Source organism: Brassica napus, chromosome C3 (genome assembly GCF_020379485.1).
Source record: "Brassica napus cultivar Da-Ae chromosome C3, Da-Ae, whole genome shotgun sequence".
In the NCBI taxonomy this organism is placed as follows: domain Eukaryota; kingdom Viridiplantae; phylum Streptophyta; class Magnoliopsida; order Brassicales; family Brassicaceae; genus Brassica; species Brassica napus.
Window position 1 is genome coordinate 17,314,992 of NC_063446.1, and position 23,895 is coordinate 17,338,886.

The following is a 23,895-nucleotide window of genomic DNA, read 5'->3' on the forward strand; positions in this document are numbered from 1 at the left end:
TGTTTCAAATTAATTTTGACCAAAATTTACAAGGGTCAATGAACCCATATTTTACAAGTTGCCTCCGCCCCAGATGGAAGTGGTGGAGAAGAAGAGGCGGCAGATGTATTTGTGAGAGAAAAATGACAGAAACCGACTTATGATTGAACCAAATAAACAACCAAATTGTTAATAATATCATTTACTAACATTCTACAGAACAACTATAATAACTTTGACAAAGAGTTCTTCTAAATGTGAACATCATTCTCTACTATTTTATAAACCCTCATAAGAAAGAATACAATAGTATTAGAAATCATGATCTCATTTTCTTTTGATCGAATCCAATTGATATATGTATTTTATAGTGTTATAAATTTAAAACACTATAAAAGATTACAATTCAATATTAAACAGCAAAAATACTAAGAATTCGATCATTTTTAGTTATATAATGGAAATTTAGTGTAGTTAACATAATCATATTCACACTCAACTCAACGAAATTATATCTTTTCTGAATACCAATCCATGGAATCATGCGCATAGCACACGCCTCCCCTAATAAAATAAATAATTAACTGAATTTCTAGGTGTTTACCAAAACAAAATGGCTTCTTACAGTTTTAAACTTAGAAATTTAACTAGACGCAATTTGTTGGTCAACGGAAAGTTGTTTCACGATTTTGTTGATACGTTTTCGCAGCCATCAGATGATAGGCGACAAATAAACTATAAACCGTTGGATAGACAAATTATTGATACCATCAAAAGTGGGTTTCAGTCTTTATTATTCTCTTTCAATCTTCTTTTTAAAGCTTGTTCAAAAAGATTCTCAATTTTGAAATTTGCAAAATTTTATATTTGAAATTTAAAAGTATCTTTTTTTCAAAAACAAAACTTCAAACTTAACTTCAAAATTATCTGTATTTTATAATATGGTTCTTATATTTTTTATAATTAATTTAAATTTATAAAACTTTTATATAAAACTAGAAAATATATAAAATATTACATATATTAATTCATAAAATTTTACACTAATATATAAAATTATAAATAGATATACATTATTAAATAGTAAACTATGAGCAAAATACCACATAATTTCATAAAATTATTTCCATAGTGTATATATGACCAACTAGTGCATTTCAAAGAAAGACATGACTCTTTTTATTTTTATAAATGGAAAACTATAGAATGAGTTATTATCTAGTTGATGGTGTATGTGTAAAATAGTCCACTATTATTCCAAGAATTCATTATTCACATGGCCCAAATGAAAAAAATTAGAAAGAAACATGTAAAAAAATACTTGGAATGTGCATTTAGAGTATCGCAATCAAGATTTATAATTGTGGCCAAACTAATACTTTTTGGAGTAACATATAACTTCTTGTAAAGCCCTTTATCAAAAAAAAACATATAACTTCTTGTATTATAATATGATAAAAATGACGAATATATTATTGATACAAAAATTAAAGAACAATCGGAATACCCAACGGTAAAAGTCGAGATGGCAAGTGATGATGATATTCAGTTTTAGGAATTTTTAGTTTGACACAAGCAAATTAAAGACCCAGAAGCTCACATTAAATTTTAAAATGTATTAATTGAACACTTGTGGTCCAAGTATATTAATTCTGAAAATTAGTTTTATGTAATCTATTTTCATAATCAGCACGATGTAATTTATTTTTCAGTATTATTACAATGTAGTATATTTCTACTTTTTAAAATTTATCGATTATAATCTTTATTTAAGTTACAATGATCAATAATGAATAATTAATAGTACTAAATTTATTATAAACTGAGTCATTTAGATTTAATAATACAATCATAAAATTTACCAACCATTAAAAATATTTTTATTTTTTCTCTTAATAATAAAATTTACTTTTGTATTATAAGTAAATACAAGATTTTAAAAAGTATCATTTTAGCATGCATTTATATTTTTAATAGTATGAAATGTTAATTGTAACCGACCTAAAATATATACCTAAATATATAGTTAAAAACAAAAATATAAAATGTAAATAAATATTATAAACTAAAATTACAAAACTTTAATAAATATAAAATTTAAAGTGATAAAATAATTATTTATAAATTATCAATAGTCTAAGTTTTGAATTATTAAAATTAAATTTAAAAAAAAAAATATTTTAATGTAAAGTTTAGCGTTAAGATTGAGTGATAACGGAAAATAAAATATAACACCATAAATATTAAATTTGGTTTTATTTCAACTTCACATTTAGTGGTTGACTGTCGTCAATCAATAGGCCTATCAATCAATGTTTGTTTTAAATTAATTGTTATAGAAGAAAAGGAGAAAAAAAGAAGATGAAACGGTGAAACTTTAATCTTTAAATCCGCCACCAGCATAGCATCTTCCTTTCTCTCTCGCTCTTTCTCATCTACGGACTCCAGTGATCAATGTGTCTTTTCTCTACATTTGATCTTCATTTGACTTTTCTTCTTTCCTCGTTCATCTTTCAAAACCGAGGCTTCGACAAAAACAATCATCACTTCCTTATCTTCTTTCTTTAAAACCCTCTGCAAACAAAAGCTATAGAGAGAGACCACTTTTGGTGCTCTCTATTTGCAACTCTTTCAGGCAACACTCTTGGTCTTTAGCTGCTCTTATTGTTTCTGTTTATGTTGATGCTTTTTCAATGTTTTCCAGATTTTTGGGTTTAATTGTTATCTAAGTGCAGATGAGATAATTACTTTCTAGACTCTTTCAGTTTAGTTTGATGTCTTCTTGTCAAATCAACTAAAAAGTTCTTTTTGTTGTTGATATTTTAGTTTTTTTTTTTTTTTCTAGGTCAATGAGCTGATTAATTAGTTTTGAATTTAGTCTGCAATTAATTAAGGCTTCTCTTGTTCTGTTTACTTTATAAATCTGATTGTATACTTAATTGACTTATAGGAAGATAAAATAAATACTAATAATTATTTTTCAGGTAACAGAAGTGGATTGGATCTGGTGTGGTGTGATAGAGAGAGATGATGATGTTTAACGAGATGGGCATGTATGGAAACATGGATTTCTTCTCTTCGACATCTCTTGGAGAAACGGATGTGTGTCCATTTCCAAAAGATCATCCAGTGGTTGAAGATGATTACACAGACGATGAGGTGGATGTTGATGAGCTGGAGAGAAGGATGTGGAGAGACAAAATGCGTCTAAAACGCCTCAAGGAGCAGCAGAGCAAGTGTAAAGAAGGAGTGGACGCGTCGAAGCAGCAGAGACAGTCACAAGAGCAAGCTAGGAGGAAGAAAATGTCGAGAGCTCAAGATGGGATCTTGAAATACATGTTGAAGATGATGGAAGTTTGTAAAGCTCAAGGCTTTGTTTACGGTATCATCCCTGAGAAAGGCAAACCAGTGACCGGTGCTTCTGACAATCTGAGGGAGTGGTGGAAAGATAAAGTCAGGTTTGACCGTAATGGTCCAGCCGCCATTGCCAAGTACCAAGCAGAGAACAATATTGCTGGAGGGAGTAATGATTGTAATAGTTTTGTTGGACCAACACCACACACACTTCAGGAGCTTCAAGACACAACTCTTGGATCGCTTTTGTCGGCGCTGATGCAACACTGTGATCCTCCGCAGAGACGGTTTCCTTTGGAGAAAGGTGTTCCACCGCCGTGGTGGCCTAATGGGAGAGAAGAGTGGTGGCCTCTGCTTAGTCTGCCTAGTGATCAAGCTTCTCCTCCTTATAAGAAGCCTCATGATTTGAAGAAAGCTTGGAAAGTCGGTGTTTTGACTGCCGTTATCAAGCACATGTCGCCTGATATTGCGAAAATCCGTAAGCTTGTGAGGCAATCGAAATGCTTGCAGGATAAGATGACAGCGAAAGAGAGTGCCACTTGGCTTGCCATTATCAACCAAGAAGAGGTTGTGGCTCGGGAGCTTTATCCCGAGTCATGTCTTCCTCTTTCTTCTAAGTCTGTGGGAAGTGGATCTCTTCTCATCAATGATTGTAGTGAGTATGATGTTGAATGTTTTGACAAGGAACAGCAACAGAGTTTTGATGTGGAAGAGCTCAAACCTGAGATAGTGGTGAGTATGAATCGTCCAACAAGCTTTGGGATTTGTAGAATGCAGCAGTTTCCTGTAAAGGAAGAAGTCGTGGCCACCGTGGGAAACTTGAAGAGGAAGCAGAACAATGATCTGAATGTGTTGATGATGATGGAGAGACCAGGTTTCACTTGTGAGAATGGTCAGTGTCCTCACAGCAAAATCAATCTTGGTTTCCAGGACAGGAGCTCAAGGGACAATCACCAAATGGTTTGTCCATATAGAGATAATCGTTTAGCGTATGGAGTGAGGCCAGTAGTTGTATCGCAACAGTCACAACCCTTTCCTCAGCCAGTCCAACCCATCGACCTATCAGGCTATGGAGTTCCGAAAAATGGGCAAAAGATGATCACTGAGCTAATGGCTATGTATGACAGAAATGTCCAGAGCAGCCAAGCTTCAAATCAAAGCATGATCATTGATTCAACAGCAGCTCAGAATTATCAAGAACAACAGCTTTGTTTCAACCGCAATCAGATGTTTATGCAACAAGGGAACAGTGAGATTAACAATCAGTCTCAGATGGTGTTTGATTCGACCTCGTTTGATATTTCATCATTCGATTACAAAAATGACTGGCAAGCCGGAGTTATGGAAGGAATGGGGAAGCAGCAGCAAGATGTATCAATATGGTTCTGAGTTTAATCTCTTCTCTGCAACATTCTTTCTTATTAACTGTATAATTAAACTCCATGTTACTTAACTTCTTGGAGTTTATATTCTATTGGCACCAACGCTCATCTATATTGTTGATGATGATGAAGCCATCTTCTTTCTTTTTTTTGTGTGTGTGTGAAGTCATTGAGTCAGCTTATGTTTAATAAACTCATTATCATTTGGTCATCTTTGTCAATGCTATTTGAAAACAATGACAATTGAGCTGTAAGCTGTTTGAATCTTGGTTTTAAGTCCCATGAAAACTCGTATAATAAACATGAAAACAAGATAAAAATATATGTAACTTTTTGAAAGAAATAATAACTTTGTTGTATTAACTTTACAAATAAATTAAAATAGGCAGATACATATATTTATGCATGAGTAACCAAAATGAACAGAAAATTCTGTCAATTCTGTTGGTTGTTACTAGTAAAGTCAATTCACAATCAATATTTTAAGAAAAGAACACATGGGTCAGCTATATTGTTAAGGTTATAAAAAGCATATTTTATAATATAAGTTATCTTTTTCATTGCTGTATAATAATTTTTTTTAAGTCAAAACATCCATTAAATAATATTTTTTTAATAAATAAATAAATCAACAGGTAGTGTAAGGTTTAGCTAAGAATTGTCGGCTGCTTCTTCTCCACAGGCAAATTGTAGTATAGTTTTATCCACATTGTAAAACCCCAAAATGGATATTTATAAAATAAGGGTGAGAAAAAGCAAAATGGTGAGACTGGTTTTGGAGGAAGAGAAGACAAACGTGGTTGTCTCCTTTGGTTGTGGACAGCCCATGTGATGTGCTTAGTGAAACCCCACCACTCTTTCAGACTTTTCATCGCCGAATCTGACTACATTCATCCACCCGTTTTGTTTGTTTATTTCTTTTTATTATGCCTTTCATGTGATAGCTAGATGATGCAGAAATAAAGAATCTAATAACCGACTTTTAAATCTTAATTGATTCAATAAACATGGAAAAACAGCAAAATTGCCACACACCAGAAAAATGTCAATGCAAAAATACATTTCTAAAACATGATAGTAGTGTCTTGGCTAAATTTTCGAGAGCAAAAAAGTAGAAATGTGAACCAATCTATTCTACTAAAATAGAAATCACGACTTTTTTCATGTGTAATTTTTAAGTTGGACCACCCTTAAGAAATTTTATTAAATGTATTTTAATAAGACTAATAATATATAGAATCTTTAAACTACTTTAATCATAATATCTTTTAATATCTTTTTATTTAAAATATAAATATATATATTAAAATTTCAAAAAATCTGTTTAAAAAGATTTTAACAAGATCTTAATTTTCAATAATTATATGTATATATTTACACTAACTTGTAATTAGTATTAAAATATTATTATACATTGATATATTCAGTTATCGTTTATAAAATTAAAAAAATATATTCTATTTTATTTTTATCTATTATATAATCAGAATCAATCATATTAAAAGAAAATTATTATGTTCATCTAAATATTTTAACAATATCTTAATTTTCAAAACGTTTATGTAAATATTTTCACTAATTTCGTAATTAGTAATGAAAAATTATTATGCATTAATATATTCAGTTATCGTTTATAAATTAAAAGTTAAAATTATGTCTTACTTGTATCTATTTTATAATCATAATCAATCATGTTAAAATTATTATATTGAACTAGATATGATAAAATTATATTAAAATGATAGATTTATAAATTTTATTTTCGTAAATATAAAATATTTATGTTAAAAATGTAATATGATGACATAACGGCTTAACATTAGCAGAATATATAATACATGTATAAAAACTAACATATCTTACACTTTTGTATATACAATAACATATTATGTAAAATGAATAGACGTAAAAATATTGCTAAAATAAAATCTAGTTTTGAAGGGTAGGTAAAAATTTAACATAAATTGAATACAAAATAATTTTCAAATATGGTCATTTCATACATATATTATTTTGTTTAATAACTAAATGCAAATACAATAAGATAAATATATAATAAGAAACAACAAATACATGTGACACTTTTAAACAATTGGTTATTTTCAACACGTAAAATATAATTATTGTATTTGAAATAGTTATATAAAATTTTAAATAGATGATTAAAATTAAAAATATAAACCATTAATGATCTAAAATAAATATATATACATATAAAACTGAAAATAAGACCCGTGCTAGATATAGTATTTCATTATAAAACGTTTCATAAATCTCAAGTTTACGTTTGAGATGCAAAACTTGTAGCTATTAATTTTTTTTTTTTTGAAAAGTATAGCTATTAAGTATTAGGGAAAATTCTATACAAATACATCAACTAAATTTTTTTAAGTTTTTTAATACTCCACGTCTTTAGCTATTCGATTTAATACTCAAACTATTTTTTTTTTCTCAATTTAATATATTTCCTTTTAAAATTGTTACCATTTTAATATTAAAACTATGTTTATTTTAATCAAAAATATTTATAAGTGTTAAATTTTAAAATATCTCTAAAATTAAAAAAACAATCTTTAAAATGTCAAATTTTATATTAATAATAGAAGTATCTAAATTTTGGATAAAAATTAAAATTTTGAAAATTTATTTTTAATTTACTCTTATACTTCATGAAAAAAACTAAATTTGAAATTTAAACTAAAACTAAAGCTAATATTATATTTTTTAAAGACTACCGACACTTTAATTACGTTTATTCCTAAAAAATAAAAGAAAATTTGGATTCTAAGATTTGTTTTTGAATTTTAGAGATTTTAAAAAAAAAATTGAAACGTAATATTTTTAGATTAAAAATCATAGTTTGATTTTGCTTATTTTAATAAGTGTATTAAATGAGTAAAATAATTAGTTTTGATATTAAGTCAGGTAGGAAAAAATTGAGTACTAAAAGCTTAATGAAATTTAGTTGGAGTATTTTTATGAATTTTATTCAAATTTTATTACTTGTACTTAAAGAGAAAACATGGAATATTTGTAGATAGGATGGTTGGTGCATGGTATGTAGTCTAGGTCTAGCAATAACTTAGTGATGTAAATGCAAGAATTAACATACAGTTATCTCTACAGAGATATAAGTATTTAATAGGATTTCTAAAAGTGAATTTATAAATATTTTTTAAACTATACATTCAACGAGATCAAGATACCCTTGAGTTATTGTACTAGTCTCACACATCATAAAATCGAATACAAAACCTTAGAACCTCTAATTTTTACTTTTTGTGTTTTCACTTATTTTAGAAAGTTATGAAACCACATTTATGCTTAGAATACAACTCTGAGTGATAACCCTAATACATAGGTTATTCTAGGTTGTTCAATCATAGATCACAAACTGTTAAGTCAAGGAATTTTTTGATCTGGTTCAGAGTGATTGATTGTTCATATTCAATCACGAGTTGTTGGGGTTGTTTGAATTCTCTGACAATTCTTTTTCTGATCATCTCACTTGAATCGATTCAAACCTGCAATGAAACTGATTTGTTTTAAACACTAAGTGTTTGTTTATGTAGAACTTAGTTACTGTCTTTTTTTTTCCTGTGTCTCAGGTAACCATGGCAGGAGAACATGAAGAAAGAATCATCACTGCTAATAAACTGTTGCTTGAAACAATGACTGTCAGAATGAAAAAATGATGGATTCCATATTTTATTCCTCTCGCCAAGAGATAGATTAATCCATGAATCAAAGGCAGAGGAAATCGAGATAAGAAGACCCTTGTTTGAGACAGAGCAGTTCTGTTATTAGCAATGAAACTCCTCAACAAAGAAGGTTTGAACGAGACAAGTGGAACACTGAACGAGACAAACAATTTGAGAAAAAAACTATATTATTCACCCTCGGTTCATAAACAATTTGACATTAGGAGATCATGTCCGACCAGTGAATTTGGTTCATCTAGCAAGACACCAACTGTTTCAGAAAGGAGAAGACAATCTCTAAACCGGCTATGGATGTTGGACAATTCTGTGATAAAATAAAGAAATAGTTTTCACAAGTGTTTAAAGATTGGGAGGAACAAATCAGAAATACCAGAGCAACACGTCCATCCTTAGGAGTACCAAACCAAGAGCCACTCACTGCCATCTAAGAATACAAAATCGCAGAACCGGAATCAGCACGCCTATCCAAGTGGATCAACCCGAAGTACCAATTACTATCATTCAGAAAGAAAAGCAACACCTTATAGACGTCCTGGTTACTTTAAAACAAGACATGGTACAGGAGGAGACACCCAAGGAACTACAAACAATTTGTGGAGTGAAGCATCTAACTGTCTTTGATCCATGTAATTTCCAAAAGACATTCTCGGGTACTTTTCTGATCGATCCTTTTGTTTGGAAACAAAGTAAGGAGCAGTGAAGCTGTTGAGGCATGAAAAAGGTGTGAAACATGTGATAATTGATCCTGGAGGAAATGTCTGGAATCACAGAATCAAGATCAAATTGATTGAAAAGAATAGAGCAGTAGAAACATTTGATTTTTGGAGATCTCTCATTTTCTGAAGATAAGGTGTTGCACATCTCATCTCAGCAAGTGTTTCTTTATGAAACCAATTGTATAATGTTACTGAGTACGTCCTGAGAAATGTAGCCAATTTTCCAAAACATATCAATTTTGGTCGATCCCGAGAAATGTTTATATCTGAGTTGGTTGAAAGGTTGCATACTATTTGAGGAAACATGGAGAATATATCAAGTCTACTACTCACCCATGGTGAACACTATGTTCAAGCCAAGGTCAGTTGGGGTCGTATATATTTGGAAGGTGGTCGAAACACTTACATTATCAACCATATGGAGCTATGGAAACCACCAGATTTGCATCAGTTCATGCGCAGAGATCATAAAACCATGAGTGTAATTGAAAATTTCACCAGAGGAAATTTAGTATTGATTAAAGGAACATGATAAGAACTCATGCTTTCATCTCAAATCAAGGAAAACCCGCTAAATAAAATCAGTTTTCAGCAAACTCCAAAGCATCGAAGTAAATATCTACACTCCAAGAAACCTATTAAGCCTAACTTGCTTTCTTTGGCTACATGTCAAACTCTTTTGAGGACTCCACTTTTCTAAAAGAAGGATTATAATGATGATCAGAGTACCAACAATGAATCTCTGGTTGAATTGGAGTCGGAGCAAGCAAACCTCGTAAGCTGTCTAGCAGCCAACTTTGACCTAGGATAATTATATACCATAAAATAGATAAAAATGATTGTTTAGATTTACATACCATAAAATAATTGTAAATAAACAAAAGTAATTGCATTGACTTATTTGCTTGCACCAATTTAATTATATATATAATAGTTGGTTACTCAATTATTCAATATATATTTATTTTATTTATAATATATATAAGAATGTAAAAATAATATATATATATATATATATATAACGTCCATTTCGCGCAAAGCGCGGTTTTTAAACTAGTTGGATTAGTAAAAAAAATATTAAGGCAACAGACAAAGATGGCTAAAATAAATATTCTGAATCATAATTTTTTTTGGTTTCATTTGTACCTACGTGTGTTAAAAATATTTTACATCAAAACTATGTATGTTCACAATATGATTAATACACACATGTTGATGGTAAAAATAAAAATAAAATCAATAAATTGTGAGAGAATAATAATAAGAAATAAATAAATTTATAAAATCACTGAAATACCTTACTATTTTTAAATTGTTTCTTTCTACCCATACCATAATACCTACTGAAAAAATAATTATGAGAAAAATGACACAAAAAATTATTATGAATATAAGAAAAGAAAATCATAAATTTCTTACCACTAATAACTTAATACCATATATTTATAAATATATTTGGCATTATTGTCGACAAAATAAAATTTTCATATAATTGTGATAATTTATTTTCTCTCTAACTTAAAATTTTACAAATGTATTACTAAGACATAAAATATTATATTTATCTTAATATTGCTACTACATTACTGTCCAAATTCAAACTATCTAATATTTGTCTAAAAAATAAAATTTACGTATACAAATTTTTTATTTTTTAAATTTAATTAAAAAAAGATTCTATTATATTTAACTAAGATATAAGATTTTCGGTAGAAAGTGAAAATGGAACAATTAGAAGATAAATATTTAATATGTGGTTTTGATTAAGGCTGTAAAAATTGTTCCGGTGATCTTTCTATCATTAAATGTCTAACTGGTGACCATTATAGAAATATTAGGGATGAGTAGGGAAAAAATGTTAGAGAAACCAAAAAGAAGATTATTTCTTATCACTTTTAAGACATCTTATATGATGATTCTGGTGATGAAATTTATCACGATTCTGGTTTTTATCCATCGATTCATTTATGGTAGTTTTCTATTATTCTATTTTTCATGAAGAATGCGCGAAATCTGGGTCCGGTGGTGGTGAGTGTTCATCGTAATATGGATATTCATGTTCTGCGTTCTTTTCAAACATCACTTACGGCATGTCCGGAGCATTACCACTCAGTACATAATTTTGTATTTACCAACCGAAACTCTGTTACATGGCTGTTTTAGTGAATTCTGATCTCGGTGCCGGTGTAAGACAGTTTCCTGGCTGTTCCACTCTCACATTTTTCATCTCCGTGGTGAAAATATCTCACTGCGATGTCAGTTTAACAAGATATGTCAAATTTTGATTGGAGTATTGCTTGTTTATCGCTGTAAATGGTGTTTGGGTATAAATATTTGGGATCCAGGAAAACTATCAGAATTGTTAAAGACAACACATTTTTTTTTTTTGGTAAAAAGACAACACATGTTGAGATCATGAGTAGAAGATCAAGCTCATAAACAAATGAAGCTTTTAAATTATATATTTCGGATACAATATATTTGATATCAATGTAATATCTGGACTATTGTTGAAACCATAGAAACCACCATGGAAAAAAACGTCATTCTGGAATGGAAGATGTGTTCTCTTTGTTGTAAGGCGATACTCTCTTTTGATCGTTGCAAGTTGGTCATCCCAGTTTTTTATTTTTCACTACTAGAGAATACATATATACAGTACAACATCTATAAATTAATAATTTTTATAAATTAATAAATTTCACCCGTTTCAATTCGAGCCGATTCAAAATTTGACACAAATTGATAAAATAATAAGATAATATTTTTTTTAAAAAAATCTATGTAAATATATGGTCCCATTAAAATGATAAATTAATAATTTATATGTATACATATTTTATATAAGTAAGACCTATTATTATATTGTTTGTTTTATATTCACAAATGAATTATTTTTATATTTTTTTAACATTTAATAGATTTTTGATGAGATTTAGTAATGTTATATCTAAAACCAAATTTAAATTATATGCAATATCTTATTATATACATCAAATAATATAATAAAATTTATATAAATGTCAAATTTTAAAAAATAAAATTTATTGTCTATGCACTAAAATCAAATATTTTTCTTATCTTAAAATAAATATATCTTAAAATAAAAAATCTAAATCAGAAAATTTTGTAAATTAATATTTTTATAAATTAATAAATTTCAAAGTATCAATATTATTAATTTAATTAGAGGTTTTAAATTTATTCATTTATTGTCATAAAAAAATCTCAAAAGAGGTATAAACGGAGGAGAAGTCGGGCCCAATAACAAAAATCCTAAACCACACCGTCTTGTTCCAGAAAAACCCTTTTGCCCTACTTCTCCGATCGAAAATTCTACTCTGCTTAGCCTTCGATGTCTGTCCGTGACTAGCTTAATCTTCGAATCCCGTGTTGGTTTCTTCTTCATCTGGTCGTCATGGCTTCAGGTCTTGTTTTTGTTTACTTTTTTTTCTTACAATCTTCGACTGTGAACCGTTCAGGGTTCGGGGAGTTCCCAAAAATAAGAGTTAAGGTTTTAAAATTGATTTAGTCTTTTTTTTTTTTTGTAAAAATTGGTAGATGCTGATATGGAGGACTATGGATTCGAGTATTCGGACGATGAACCGGAGGAACAAGACGTTGACATTGAGAACCAGTATTACACCGCCAAAGGTATGGTTGAGGATGAGCCCGAAGATGCACTTTCTGAGTTTGCTAAGGTTGTTAAGATGGAACCAGACAAGGCCGAGTGGTAAGATCCCAAGAGAATACTACTCATTGTGTTGGCAAGAGTTGAAATTGGGTCTATTTATTTTTGTCAGGGGTTTCAAAGCGCTTAAGCAGACCGTGAAGATTTACTATCGACTCGGTAAATACAAAGAGATGATGGATGCCTACAGAGAGATGCTTACATATATCAAGTCAGCAGTGACCAGGAACTACAGCGAGAAGTGTATAAACAATATCATGGATTTCGTCTCTGGATCTGCTAGCCAGAACACTGGCCTGCTTCAAGAGTTTTACCAGACCACCTTGAAAGCCCTTGAAGAGGCCAAGAATGAGGTTTGGGAAACTGTTTTTTCCTTTTTTGTATATGCTACTACCGTTTCTTGTTCTTATTTGTTTGGAGATTCTTTCGCAGCGACTCTGGTTCAAGACGAATCTAAAGCTCTGCAACATCTGGTTTGACATTGGTGAATACAGACGGATGACTAAGGTATAAGCTTGGTTTAGTTTCATTATGCTTAATATGTACAATAACATCATATTTTATTGTTTGCCAGATCCTGAAGGAACTACATAAATCTTGTCAAAAGGAAGATGGAACTGATGATCAGAAGAAAGGAAGTCAGCTGCTTGAGGTCTATGCGATTGAAATTCAGATCTACACTGAAACAAAGGACAACAAAAAGCTCAAGGTTTCGACTTCTTACCTTTTATTGTTGCATATACTCTTCTTGTCTTTTGTGACCAAGATTCATTTTGAATGAATGCAGCAACTATACCAGAAAGCACTTGCTATCAAATCTGCTATACCTCATCCTAGGATCATGGGCATAATCCGTGAGTGTGGTGGCAAAATGCACATGGCAGAACGTCAGTGGGCAGAAGCCGCCACAGACTTCTTTGAGGCTTTCAAAAACTATGATGAAGCTGGCAACCAAAGGCGCATTCAGTGCTTAAAGTATGTCTCCTTATTACCTTCTCCTCTCTTTATCCTTTCCTATCTCATATCCTGATTGTTACTATATATATATAATATGTGATGAACAAAGCAAAACAGTATTGTTTGGCTTTGCGAAGGTATCTTGTTCTTGCAAATATGCTGATGGAATCAGAAGTGAATCCATTTGACGGTCAAGAGGCGAAGCCGTAAGTCCATTCCCCTAAAGTTATTATCATTATTTGTGAATCCCATTTGTTTCATATATAATTTGGCTGTATTCTACAGGTACAAAAACGACCCTGAGATCTTGGCAATGACGAATCTGATAGCAGCATATCAACGAAACGAAATTATAGAGTTTGAGAAAATACTTAAGGTAGTAAAGTTGAAGTACTATTATTCCTTCACTTATAGATAGAAGGGATCGTTACTCATGGAATGGTTTTGGAATGATGCAGAATAACCGGAGGACGATAATGGATGATCCATTCATCAGAAACTACATGGAAGATCTGCTGAAGAAGGTGAGAACACAGGTGTTGCTGAAGCTGATAAAGCCGTACACGAAGATCAAGATTCCGTTTATATCAAAGGAGCTGAACGTGCCGGAGAAGGACGTGACGGAGTTGCTGGTGTCGCTGATACTGGACAGCCGAATCGATGGTCACATTGATGAAATCAACCGTTACTTGCTGAGAGGTGACAGTGCTAATGGAAGGAAGCTTCACAAGGCGGTTGATAAATGGAACACACAACTCAAGTCGCTTTCTATGAGTATCACCAACCGAGTTTATTAAATTTCCCTCCACCTCTCTTTTGGATAGTCGTCGCGGTTTAACCTTTTCTGGTTTGATGTATTATTTTGTACTTAGCTGGATTTGACTGATGAGTTACTATGTTATTCTTAAAATTCAGTTTTCCTAAATCTTACTCTTGTTAGAAACTTATAACCCTCGAGTGGCTGCTATAAAACAGCGGATTCTCTATCTGAATATTAATGATCAGTCCGCTATTTGGAAAGAAGTTGTGGACTAAACTCTAGACAATAAAATAATCTACGAAATAATTACTGTCACGTCAGACTATTTGATTCATGAGTGGATTGCCACGACAGACTGTTTTGACTATGTTTACCATAATAGGTTACTTCATGTTCATGTATGTATAATATATTTTTTGGTGTATTAATTTGAGAATTCATGTGTATGTTTTTATAGGACTGTTGGGTTGTGTTGATGTATGAATTAACTGTTTTCCTTACATTGTAGTGTGTGGATCAAGGTTTGTTTTCTCTTGAGACAAGGTTTGATCAACTTCGAGGTTATGAGAACACTTTTAGTTCTAATTCGACTTCAAAAAATTAAAACTAGCCAAAGATGATAAGTTAGATGGTTTCTTGTGCTAATTTTGAAGTTTTCTGAAACATGATAACTATTCTGATATTGATAGTAATAATTTTTCTTTTTGGAACTAAAGCTTTTGAAAGGGAGTTTACTCTTGAAGGTATTAAGAAGACTGATAACATATTGGATTTTGTTTTGAAAAAGAGAGGAAGTTGTTAGCCAAACGTATGGTTAACATATTGTATAATGATGACAATTCTTTTTTTTTTCGTTGCTGCAGCAGAAAGAAGTTTTTCAGAGGTGAAACTTATAAATTTTTATCTATGATCGAGTACGAGAGACTTAATGGATTGTCAATGTTATCGATCGAAAGGAATATTGCTGAAAAGCTTAATTATAAAAACTTGATGAATGAGTTTGCGGGAAGAAAATCAAGAAAGATCATATTTCAGCAATAATGTAATGCTGTTTGATGTTTTAAAATGATTTTGCTTAACACTTCTCTTTTTATTTATTTTAAAACAGTTAATATGAAAATTTACGAACCAGTCGTTTTTTTCCTTCGCTTCTAGCTACTAAAATGTCAAAACCGGCTCTTAGTATGTGTAAAATACATAAACTATGAATGCTTAGCTCATATCTGTTTAGTTGAATAATAACTAAGTTCGATTTACCTTAAGATATTCAGACACTCTATAATTGGTAATCCCCAAAAAAGTACCAACCTATTGCATACATTCACCTCTTCCGATTCACACAAGTGGACGTTTTCTTCCGGTGTTAATATCACATCTTCTCCAACTTTTTCTGGCTCTTCATGACAAAACTGTTTTCTTTTACTAGGACGTTTTGCACCATCCATTTTCTTCTCTTCATCTTTATTCTCAGTCTTTCTTTTGCTCTCACTGCCACTTTTACACTCATTCTTATTTGTAGCCCTAGGCGTTCGGGTACCCGTTGGCATTCGGATCGGGTATTTCGGGTTTTTGGATTTTCGGGTTTACGCTTCTAGGTCCCATACTAAAATTTTATTAGTACGGATCGGGTTCGGATAATAACACTTCGGGTTCGGTTCAAAATTGTATTGCATCATAAAACCCATAAAATAATCATATATCTTTTGGATTCGGGTTATATCGGTTCGGTTCGGATATAACCAAAGTAAAAAATAAAATTTTTGAAGTAAAACATAAAGAACATCATCTAAATTAAATAAAAATTAATCTATCACATATAAAATTGATAAAATAACAATAAAATGTTAAATCAAGCATGAAATAAAACATCATTTGTAAACAATATGTATTGTCTTATAGAGAGTAGACTTTTTATTTCAATGAGCAAATTATAAAATATTTATTGATAACTAATTGTGTACTTAAAGCATTTATTAGAATTTTAATATTTATTATATATATAATATTACCAGAAATATTGAATTTAATAATTGGAATACTTATATATATTTCAAAATATTTATATTGACTATTAATTTTGGATTTTTCGGGTTACCCGTTCGGGTTCGGTTAATAACACTTCGGGTTCGGATATTTTTTGTACCACCCTACAAGACCCGTTCGGGTATTTTTACGTTTCGGGTCGGATAACGGGTCGGGTTCGGTTCGGATTTCGGGTTCCGGATTTTACGCCTAGGCCTACTTATTTGTGTTCTGATTCACATCCAATTTCTGTTCATCCTCATCAATGTTTATATTACCATCCTTCATATTTTCTACAGTTTCATCTTCTAAAACATCATCAAGTTTAGGAGTTTCAGTAAAATTGAATTGGCTTGAGATTTGTTAATGCTTCTTCTCTTTTCTTTTTTTCTTTCTTTTTCGGCACCTCCCATCTCTTTTCTAATTCTTTCATGATCCATCTTTCTGAAACGATTAAAAAAGTAATTGGCTACGCAATGAATAAACACATATAAATAATCATGATTAGAGAAATCTATAGAAAATATGAAATCAAAAGAATTATACTACTATATAATTGACTACTTTTTTTTATATCAGCCACACACATACATAGATATAATAAGGTGTTAACTTTTTTTTTTTAACATATAATGTGTCAACTCTTATATATATATGAATTGAAACAAAAAGAGTTAACAGGTGACAATAAGTTGTATTTTTAGATTTAATGATAAGGTGTTATCACCAAATTTATCTTCACACCACCTATTAAATAGGACATAACTTATTAGAACAATAACAAAAAAAGTCATTGTATATAATATAGTGGACTATCCATTAATTTAATGTTTACAAATAAATTATTATTTTTATTTAAATAAAAGCTACAGAATTTCCTAATATTATTTGAAATAAATATATCAATTCATAACATTGAATAACAAATATTTGATTAAAAATTGTGTATCCTTCATCATTTTTTTATTTTATATTACTAAAATAAAGTAACCATCACAAAATTATATAATAAAAGTTAAGATTTTGTGTATATGTTATATTTTAAATAATTATAAGTTACTAAAATTGTTAAAAGTCTCATGCTAATTTATTGTGACCAATGGTTTAGAAATTTTATTATTAAAAAATACAGTGATTTTAAAACTATATGAGTTGAAAGCCTTATTAAATAGATATCAAACTGAAATATACTATTTAACTATTTTTAATATCATTTAAATTTAATTATATACTGTATAAAAATCCACAAAAATTTTAATATCAAAATTTTAAAAATATATATCATATTCTAATTGATAAAATTGTCAATACTTTTACAATTTAAATTTGATCAAACCATAAAATTTAACAATTCTTTTATAAATTTGTACAGAGTTATAAAAGTATGAAATAATAAAATTACCACGATTAATTAAGAAGAAGAGGAGATGACCATTCAGTTTACAATTTCAGAAAAAAAATCCATTTAAGTTACATGAATTAGGAAAATGGTGTCAATTAAGGATAGAGTTAAACAGGGTTAGTGGGAGTTAGATTTATATAAAGTGTATTATTTTAAAAGTTGATATATTTGTTAAATTTAGAAAGAGTTGTAGAGAGTTTTTGTATATTGTGAAAATCTATTTAAATAAATTACTATAATAGTTTTAAGAATATAAGTGATTTATGTAGTATTCCCCAAATCTTGTTTCATGAATTAATTGATTAACAATAGATTTTAGTGAGAATGTAAGAATCTATTAATCAATAACACTAGACTAGAAAATTCTAAAATCGTTACAAATATAATTCCCACTAACATCCCTTAGAGTGTCACCGCGACGGTAGTAAAAAAATGTTAGTAAGTTAGGTTAACCAAAATTTCCTTTTCGTTTACTTAATTAAACTTTATCGTAAACTGAAAATACATTTGTTGAAACTTGGAAGAATTTAAGGGCCGGTTCTGCAATTACTTTTAAATTTTATAGGTGAAGAAGAGCCAGTAAAAAGATTAGTAATCTCTCTGAATTAACTGATAAGTAGATGATTGAACTGGTGAGTTTCTCACGGAGAACTCGTCTAGTAAAAAGCGTAGACAAAAATGTGCACAGGAACTACTACTTAGCACAAAAAGACAGCGAGGACCAATCAATCAAATTTTCTTTTCTCGGCAATCAAATGAGCAACTCTCTCGGTTGTGTACTCTGTTTTTCTTTTTAGATGTAAAATTTAATTAAACATGACAATTTATGGGGTTTTTTTCTTTGAACAAACATGACAATTTATGTGTATATATTTAGTTATATAAATTAAACTAATGTAGTTTGTGCCCTGTAACTTAGTGGTTTTTGTTAGTCCTCCCTCTCAATGAATGCAAACCAGCATAATACATAACAGCATAAATTAATGCATTTCCTACCGCAGTTTACACGATTTTATTCATACCATAACATTTAATCATTCCAAACGTGATTGTTTATTTCCAGTTATTAAATGATAGTGCTATTAGAAAAAGAAAAACTAATAACTTAAAGTAGCATTGAGTAACTGAACCATTTATTTGCAATACATGAAAAGTCAAAGTTCAGACTCTTAGACCAAATCGCCTCTGCCTCTGCTGATACCATGTCAAGGCCTTGAGATACTCAGCTTCGCCAAAGTCAGGCCATAGAACATTAGGAAAGTAGAGCTCAGTATAAGCTGATTGCCATAAGAAGAAGTTACTGATCCTTTGCTCTCCGCTGGTTCTGATCAATAGATCAGGGTTTGGATACTCACTACAGCTTGTCATTAACTCTTTGTCAATCATCCTTTCGTCGAGATCCTCGACTTGGATGAGCCCATTTTTAGTCTTTTCAGCAAGACGTTTGCACGCCTGTAAGATATCAAACCTTCCACTATAGTCTATCGCCATAATAAGATGCTTCTCTTTGTAGCTTTTTGTAGCTTCTTCTACTTCCTGTATCAAACCTAGAAGCGACTCGGGCATATTGGTCCGTCTCCCGATAACGGATATCTTGACTTTATATCTAAAAGCCAAACGGGAAAGTTAACATATAACAGTTCAAAAATTATCAAAACTACTGGTTGAGTACCTGTCGTAGTAAGCCATTTCAGACTTGAAGTTTTTCTCAAACATGGCCATCAAGAAGTTAACTTCACCCTGAAATGATGGAATATAAGAAAATCGTGAAATTTATGGAAAAATAAATAATCAATCGCTCATTATTTGTTTTTGTAAAGCTTACATCGGGCCTTCCCCAATTTTCAGTGGAGAAAGCAAAGAGTGAGATAGTGTTTATCCCTATAGCGAAACAGTCCATAACATGCTCCAATAATCTTCTTGCTCCGGCTTCGTGACCTTCCGATACCCTAAGTCCTCTTTTATTCGCCCAACGTCTATTTCCGTCCAATATAATCGCCACATGCTTGGGCATTCTCCCTCGCTTTTCTTTCCCTTCGATTGTACCACTACAAAATAATTAGTGTGAACAAAATTGGTTAAAACATTCATATAACATGTTGTCGAAGTAAATTAGGAACCAGTTGGACAAAATATATGTATATTGCTTATAGTCTACTGGTATGTGCTAATTATAATGCCGTTGCCATGTCATTAATCATATTCAATCCAGTTGTACTGTGCGCGTACATAGTTTTGTTAGGTTGGTTGGTTGATGACACACGCACTTGGCTTCTATGGAATTCACACTAATTATGTTGTATGTTCTAAGCTTACTTATTTTGAGATTAGCTAAGAGAAACCATTCCTTAATGTACAGAACAGAACTATGAAAATTGTCATGTAAAACGTATGATAATTAGAGCCACACTACCTCTCTTCTTCATCATTGTATTGAGAAGTTGCGGTTTTGATGAATATGATGGCTTTTTTTAAGAAGAGGGGAACACTTGGACGCCGAAAGATAAAGAGACAAGGGATGAGAATAAGAGCAAGACAAGTGAAGAAAATAGAGAGTAGAGACAACATTTTTTTTTGTTCTCAATATCTTATCAATTACTCGTCTATTTATAGATGCTTGAATGGTCGTATTCGAAGACGCACACATGATCAATGCTACGCAAAGACCGATCATACGTCACACGAAAGTAATTGAAATCTCGTAACCGACAGATCTTACAACACATGAAATTCGCTAATGGTTTTGTCACCTAGTTACATATTTAATTTAAGACGTTTCTGTGAGCTCAGATTTTTAAACTCTAGATCAGTCTAACCTTTGCATTAATTAAATCAATAGTCTCGTAAATGTGTCCCCAAAGACCTAATGTCGCAACATTATATTAACATCTGTGGAAGCTAATCGCATACATACAGTCATGCTTTAACATTTTTCTTTGCTTTTTTTTCTGTACGTCATGAATTAACGAATCTATTGCATATCCAAATCACTAAATGCATTGCGTGCTGTCTGGCCAGCTTTAAACCTGATAGCCTACTAAATCCATTCAGAAATAGGGTTTGCGTTTGTGGTGACTTGTTTACGTGGGTAAAAACGGTCAAGTCAGGGGTTACTGGTTATACTAGCCACGTGAAATATGTTTTTCAGACAAAATATGTTAGTAAATTAAGGGACAATATGTTAAAAAAACAAAGTTAGATACTAAAATCCATCCAAAAGTAGCATTTGTGGTTACTTGTTTACGGAGTTATCTAAAAGAAAAAAGTTCGAGCTATAAATAACTATAGAAAATGTATTTTTTCAAAAAAAAAAAACTATAGAAAATGTATGTTTCATTGATACTAAGGTTAAAGGCAACCGATGAATACAAAGAGTATGAATGTAATGAGACTATAGTTTAGCTATGGAGAAGATTGGATCCCTTTCTCTTGGCTTGTCCTCTTCCCTTTATAGGTCTTTGAGGTGAATCGTAACGGTGATTTCCGGCGTCACTACGATGGTTTTGCTTTGAGATATCCGTTGCAGAAAGATCATATTAACGAGTAATTCCATTGATCATAAAAATACCTTCAGAATTGCAATCTAAATCTGAGAATCATATGTATTATTTGATGATTATAAATTACTTTTCAGTGATCAAGCAACAACTAAACTGTGAATAGTACAATGATTATATCTGTCATTTCGTGATGTGTTAAAAGAAATACAGAGAGCTTTAAATTTGTTGAATTTGGCATGTTGTTGCCCCCTGGCTGGGTGGCCCAAACGAAATAAATGTCAGGTAAAGGGAAGAATGCACATGGTACATGTTGTTTCCATATCTGGTCGGTGATGTAATATTTATAAATGATATAAAAGGGTGGAGATTTTCGTATTAATAGTTAAGAATAAACAAGCTCGGTCAATTACAAGAACTAAAGATACTCGTCTAAACAGTTCGTCTCAACAAGTATCTTTCTATTTTATGGTCTGAGGTCGTCTGGGCCGAGCTCGCCTAGTGGTCGAGGTCGTCCAAGACTTTGTCTGTGATGAAGAGGCGATGTTCTCCTTTTCTGTACTTTCTGTACTTTTCTGAACGTCATTTCAACGAGTCTGACGTCTTCTATTTATAATGACGTACGTTTTGTCTTCTAGCGAAATCATCAATTATTGCTTAACGGGCCGGGCCTGATTTTGGGCTTAATTTTTAATGGGCATGTGCTAAGCCCATCTCCAACAATTCCCCCCGGGAATTGTCGGGAAATAGGGCAACATATTTTTCCTTTCCTATGTAAGTGATGGTTGAGTTTCTTTTTTTTTTTAAGTTCTTGTCCCCCATTTAGAAGCAATGTATAATTTTTTGCTCCTTTTATTACTTTTGTGCGGTCCTTTGCCTTCTTTATTTATTATTATTTTCTTTCTTGGTTCCTCCTTGCCGACATTGCTTCTCCTCTCTCTTCTTCAAAAAGAAAACAAATCTGGTTGTTTGTCGTGAGAAGGTCCGTGATGGGACAAAAATCTCTTATAGACCAAATGGTAAAAAATCTAGAGCATCCAAAAAAATCTACATGGACCAATTAAATGGAAATGGCGATTTTGTCATTAATGAAAGAGTAATATGAGCCATTGGATTGTCACATCTATGTTTTAATCTTGGCCATACAACTTCACACATGTCTAATTCTCCCTCCTTCTCTTTCTTTAATCTCAGCCACTCACATCCACACAATCTTCCTTATCTCATTCTCTCATTCGAGTTGGTAAAACTAGTATAACTCGTAAAACTAAACATTTTAAAAAATTATATAATTAGTATACAAATGTTATAATTTACACATGAAATAAAAAAATAAATATTCTAATTGGTATATGATGACAAAAATGTCATCTAATTCATTTAAGATTTTTCAATTTTTTGTTAAATTATCGCATTACACATTTAATTTTATATTATATATTTTATACTTTTAAGGTTATTAACTATATTAGCCATATTTTTATGATAATCAAACATCGAACATATTTTATAAAGCTATGATGTGAAAATATTGGTACAACCCTTATAACTAGACATATAAACAATATATATATAACTTTTATTATATATTAGACGAGTATTACTAGTATAACTAGTACAACTTCGACGTTTCAGAAATTAACAAAACCAATTTGGTATTTCATATGAGAAAAACAATCATATATCCCAGTTGGTATGTACTCATAAAGTTTCTCTTAATTTAATTTGAAGTTTAAAAAAAAATATAAAAATTATTACACAATTCCATAAGTTTACATGATCTACCTGATACTTTTAATGTTTGTTAACTTGTTTGTCCACATAATTTTTGGAAAACATACATGAAATGTAGTTTTACAAAATTGATGATTTCATTGTAACCGGGCAAAGACTTGTAAACATAAATAAGTGGTACAACTGAGGTAAATGTATTTATTATGTGGTAGAACTAATATTTTATGATTTCACTGCCAAAGTACAACTATGCACAAACTGGTACAACTCAAAAATTAGTACAACTATGTACAGTCGGTACAACTAGAAAACTGGTACAATTACTTGTTATTTTATTTAGTATTATTTTAAATATGCATCATGCTGTAACTTAAATATATCATCCCATTTAAATATGTAAAAATATAAATTATTTGCATCATTTCATTTTACACAAAATTAGTATCAATTTTAAGAAGTTATTCAAAAATATGAATCATTTACAACTGCTGATTTATATCATTTACTAATTAAATGTAATTTAAAAAAAAATATTTGATTAAAATGATTTATTTTGGTAAGTAATTCTTAATTAATATTTTTACCGATTATTTGTATTATTTGTTGCAATTTTGTTTCTTTCTAATAGCTATTATTATCTTGATAAACAAACTAAAATTGTACAATTGTCGATAACAAT

At 30.6% G+C, this 23,895-nt stretch overlaps 3 protein-coding genes across 6 annotated transcripts; 2 read left to right on the forward strand and 1 right to left on the reverse strand.

Moving 5' to 3' along the window:
* Window positions 1–2,288: 2,288 nt before the first annotated feature.
* LOC106388400 (ETHYLENE INSENSITIVE 3-like 1 protein) lies at window positions 2,289–4,928 on the forward strand. Of its 4 annotated transcripts, none has more exons than XM_013828461.3 (2): window positions 2,289–2,614; window positions 2,964–4,928. In XM_013828461.3, the coding sequence occupies exon 2, from the start codon at window positions 3,007–3,009 to the stop codon at window positions 4,720–4,722; it is 1,716 nt and encodes a 571-aa protein (XP_013683915.2). In that variant the 5' UTR covers window positions 2,289–2,614; window positions 2,964–3,006; the 3' UTR covers window positions 4,723–4,928. The 4 variants fall into 4 exon arrangements, with proteins under 4 accessions (XP_013683915.2, XP_013683916.2, XP_048608741.1 ...); XM_013828462.3 differs by having other exon boundaries at window positions 2,341–2,626; XM_048752784.1 differs by having other exon boundaries at window positions 2,341–2,626; window positions 2,971–4,928.
* Window positions 4,929–12,386: 7,458 nt separating this feature from the next.
* Window positions 12,387–14,726, forward strand: LOC106388399 (COP9 signalosome complex subunit 2). Its single transcript, XM_013828460.3, has 9 exons — window positions 12,387–12,581; window positions 12,715–12,886; window positions 12,957–13,197; window positions 13,277–13,351; window positions 13,419–13,553; window positions 13,632–13,819; window positions 13,939–14,007; window positions 14,087–14,177; window positions 14,260–14,726. Exons 1-9 carry the CDS (start codon window positions 12,572–12,574, stop codon window positions 14,596–14,598), a joined length of 1,320 nt encoding a protein of 439 aa, XP_013683914.1. The 5' UTR covers window positions 12,387–12,571; the 3' UTR covers window positions 14,599–14,726.
* A 4,283-nt stretch (window positions 14,727–19,009) lies between these two features.
* On the reverse strand, window positions 19,010–20,576 carry LOC106443711 (dehydrodolichyl diphosphate synthase 5). The gene is made up of 4 exons (XM_013885261.3): window positions 20,399–20,576; window positions 19,811–20,033; window positions 19,658–19,725; window positions 19,010–19,591 (listed from the first exon to the last, which is right to left on the reverse strand). Exons 1-4 carry the CDS (start codon window positions 20,551–20,553, stop codon window positions 19,147–19,149), a joined length of 891 nt encoding a protein of 296 aa, XP_013740715.2. The 5' UTR covers window positions 20,554–20,576; the 3' UTR covers window positions 19,010–19,146.
* Between the last annotated feature and the right edge of the window lie 3,319 nt (window positions 20,577–23,895).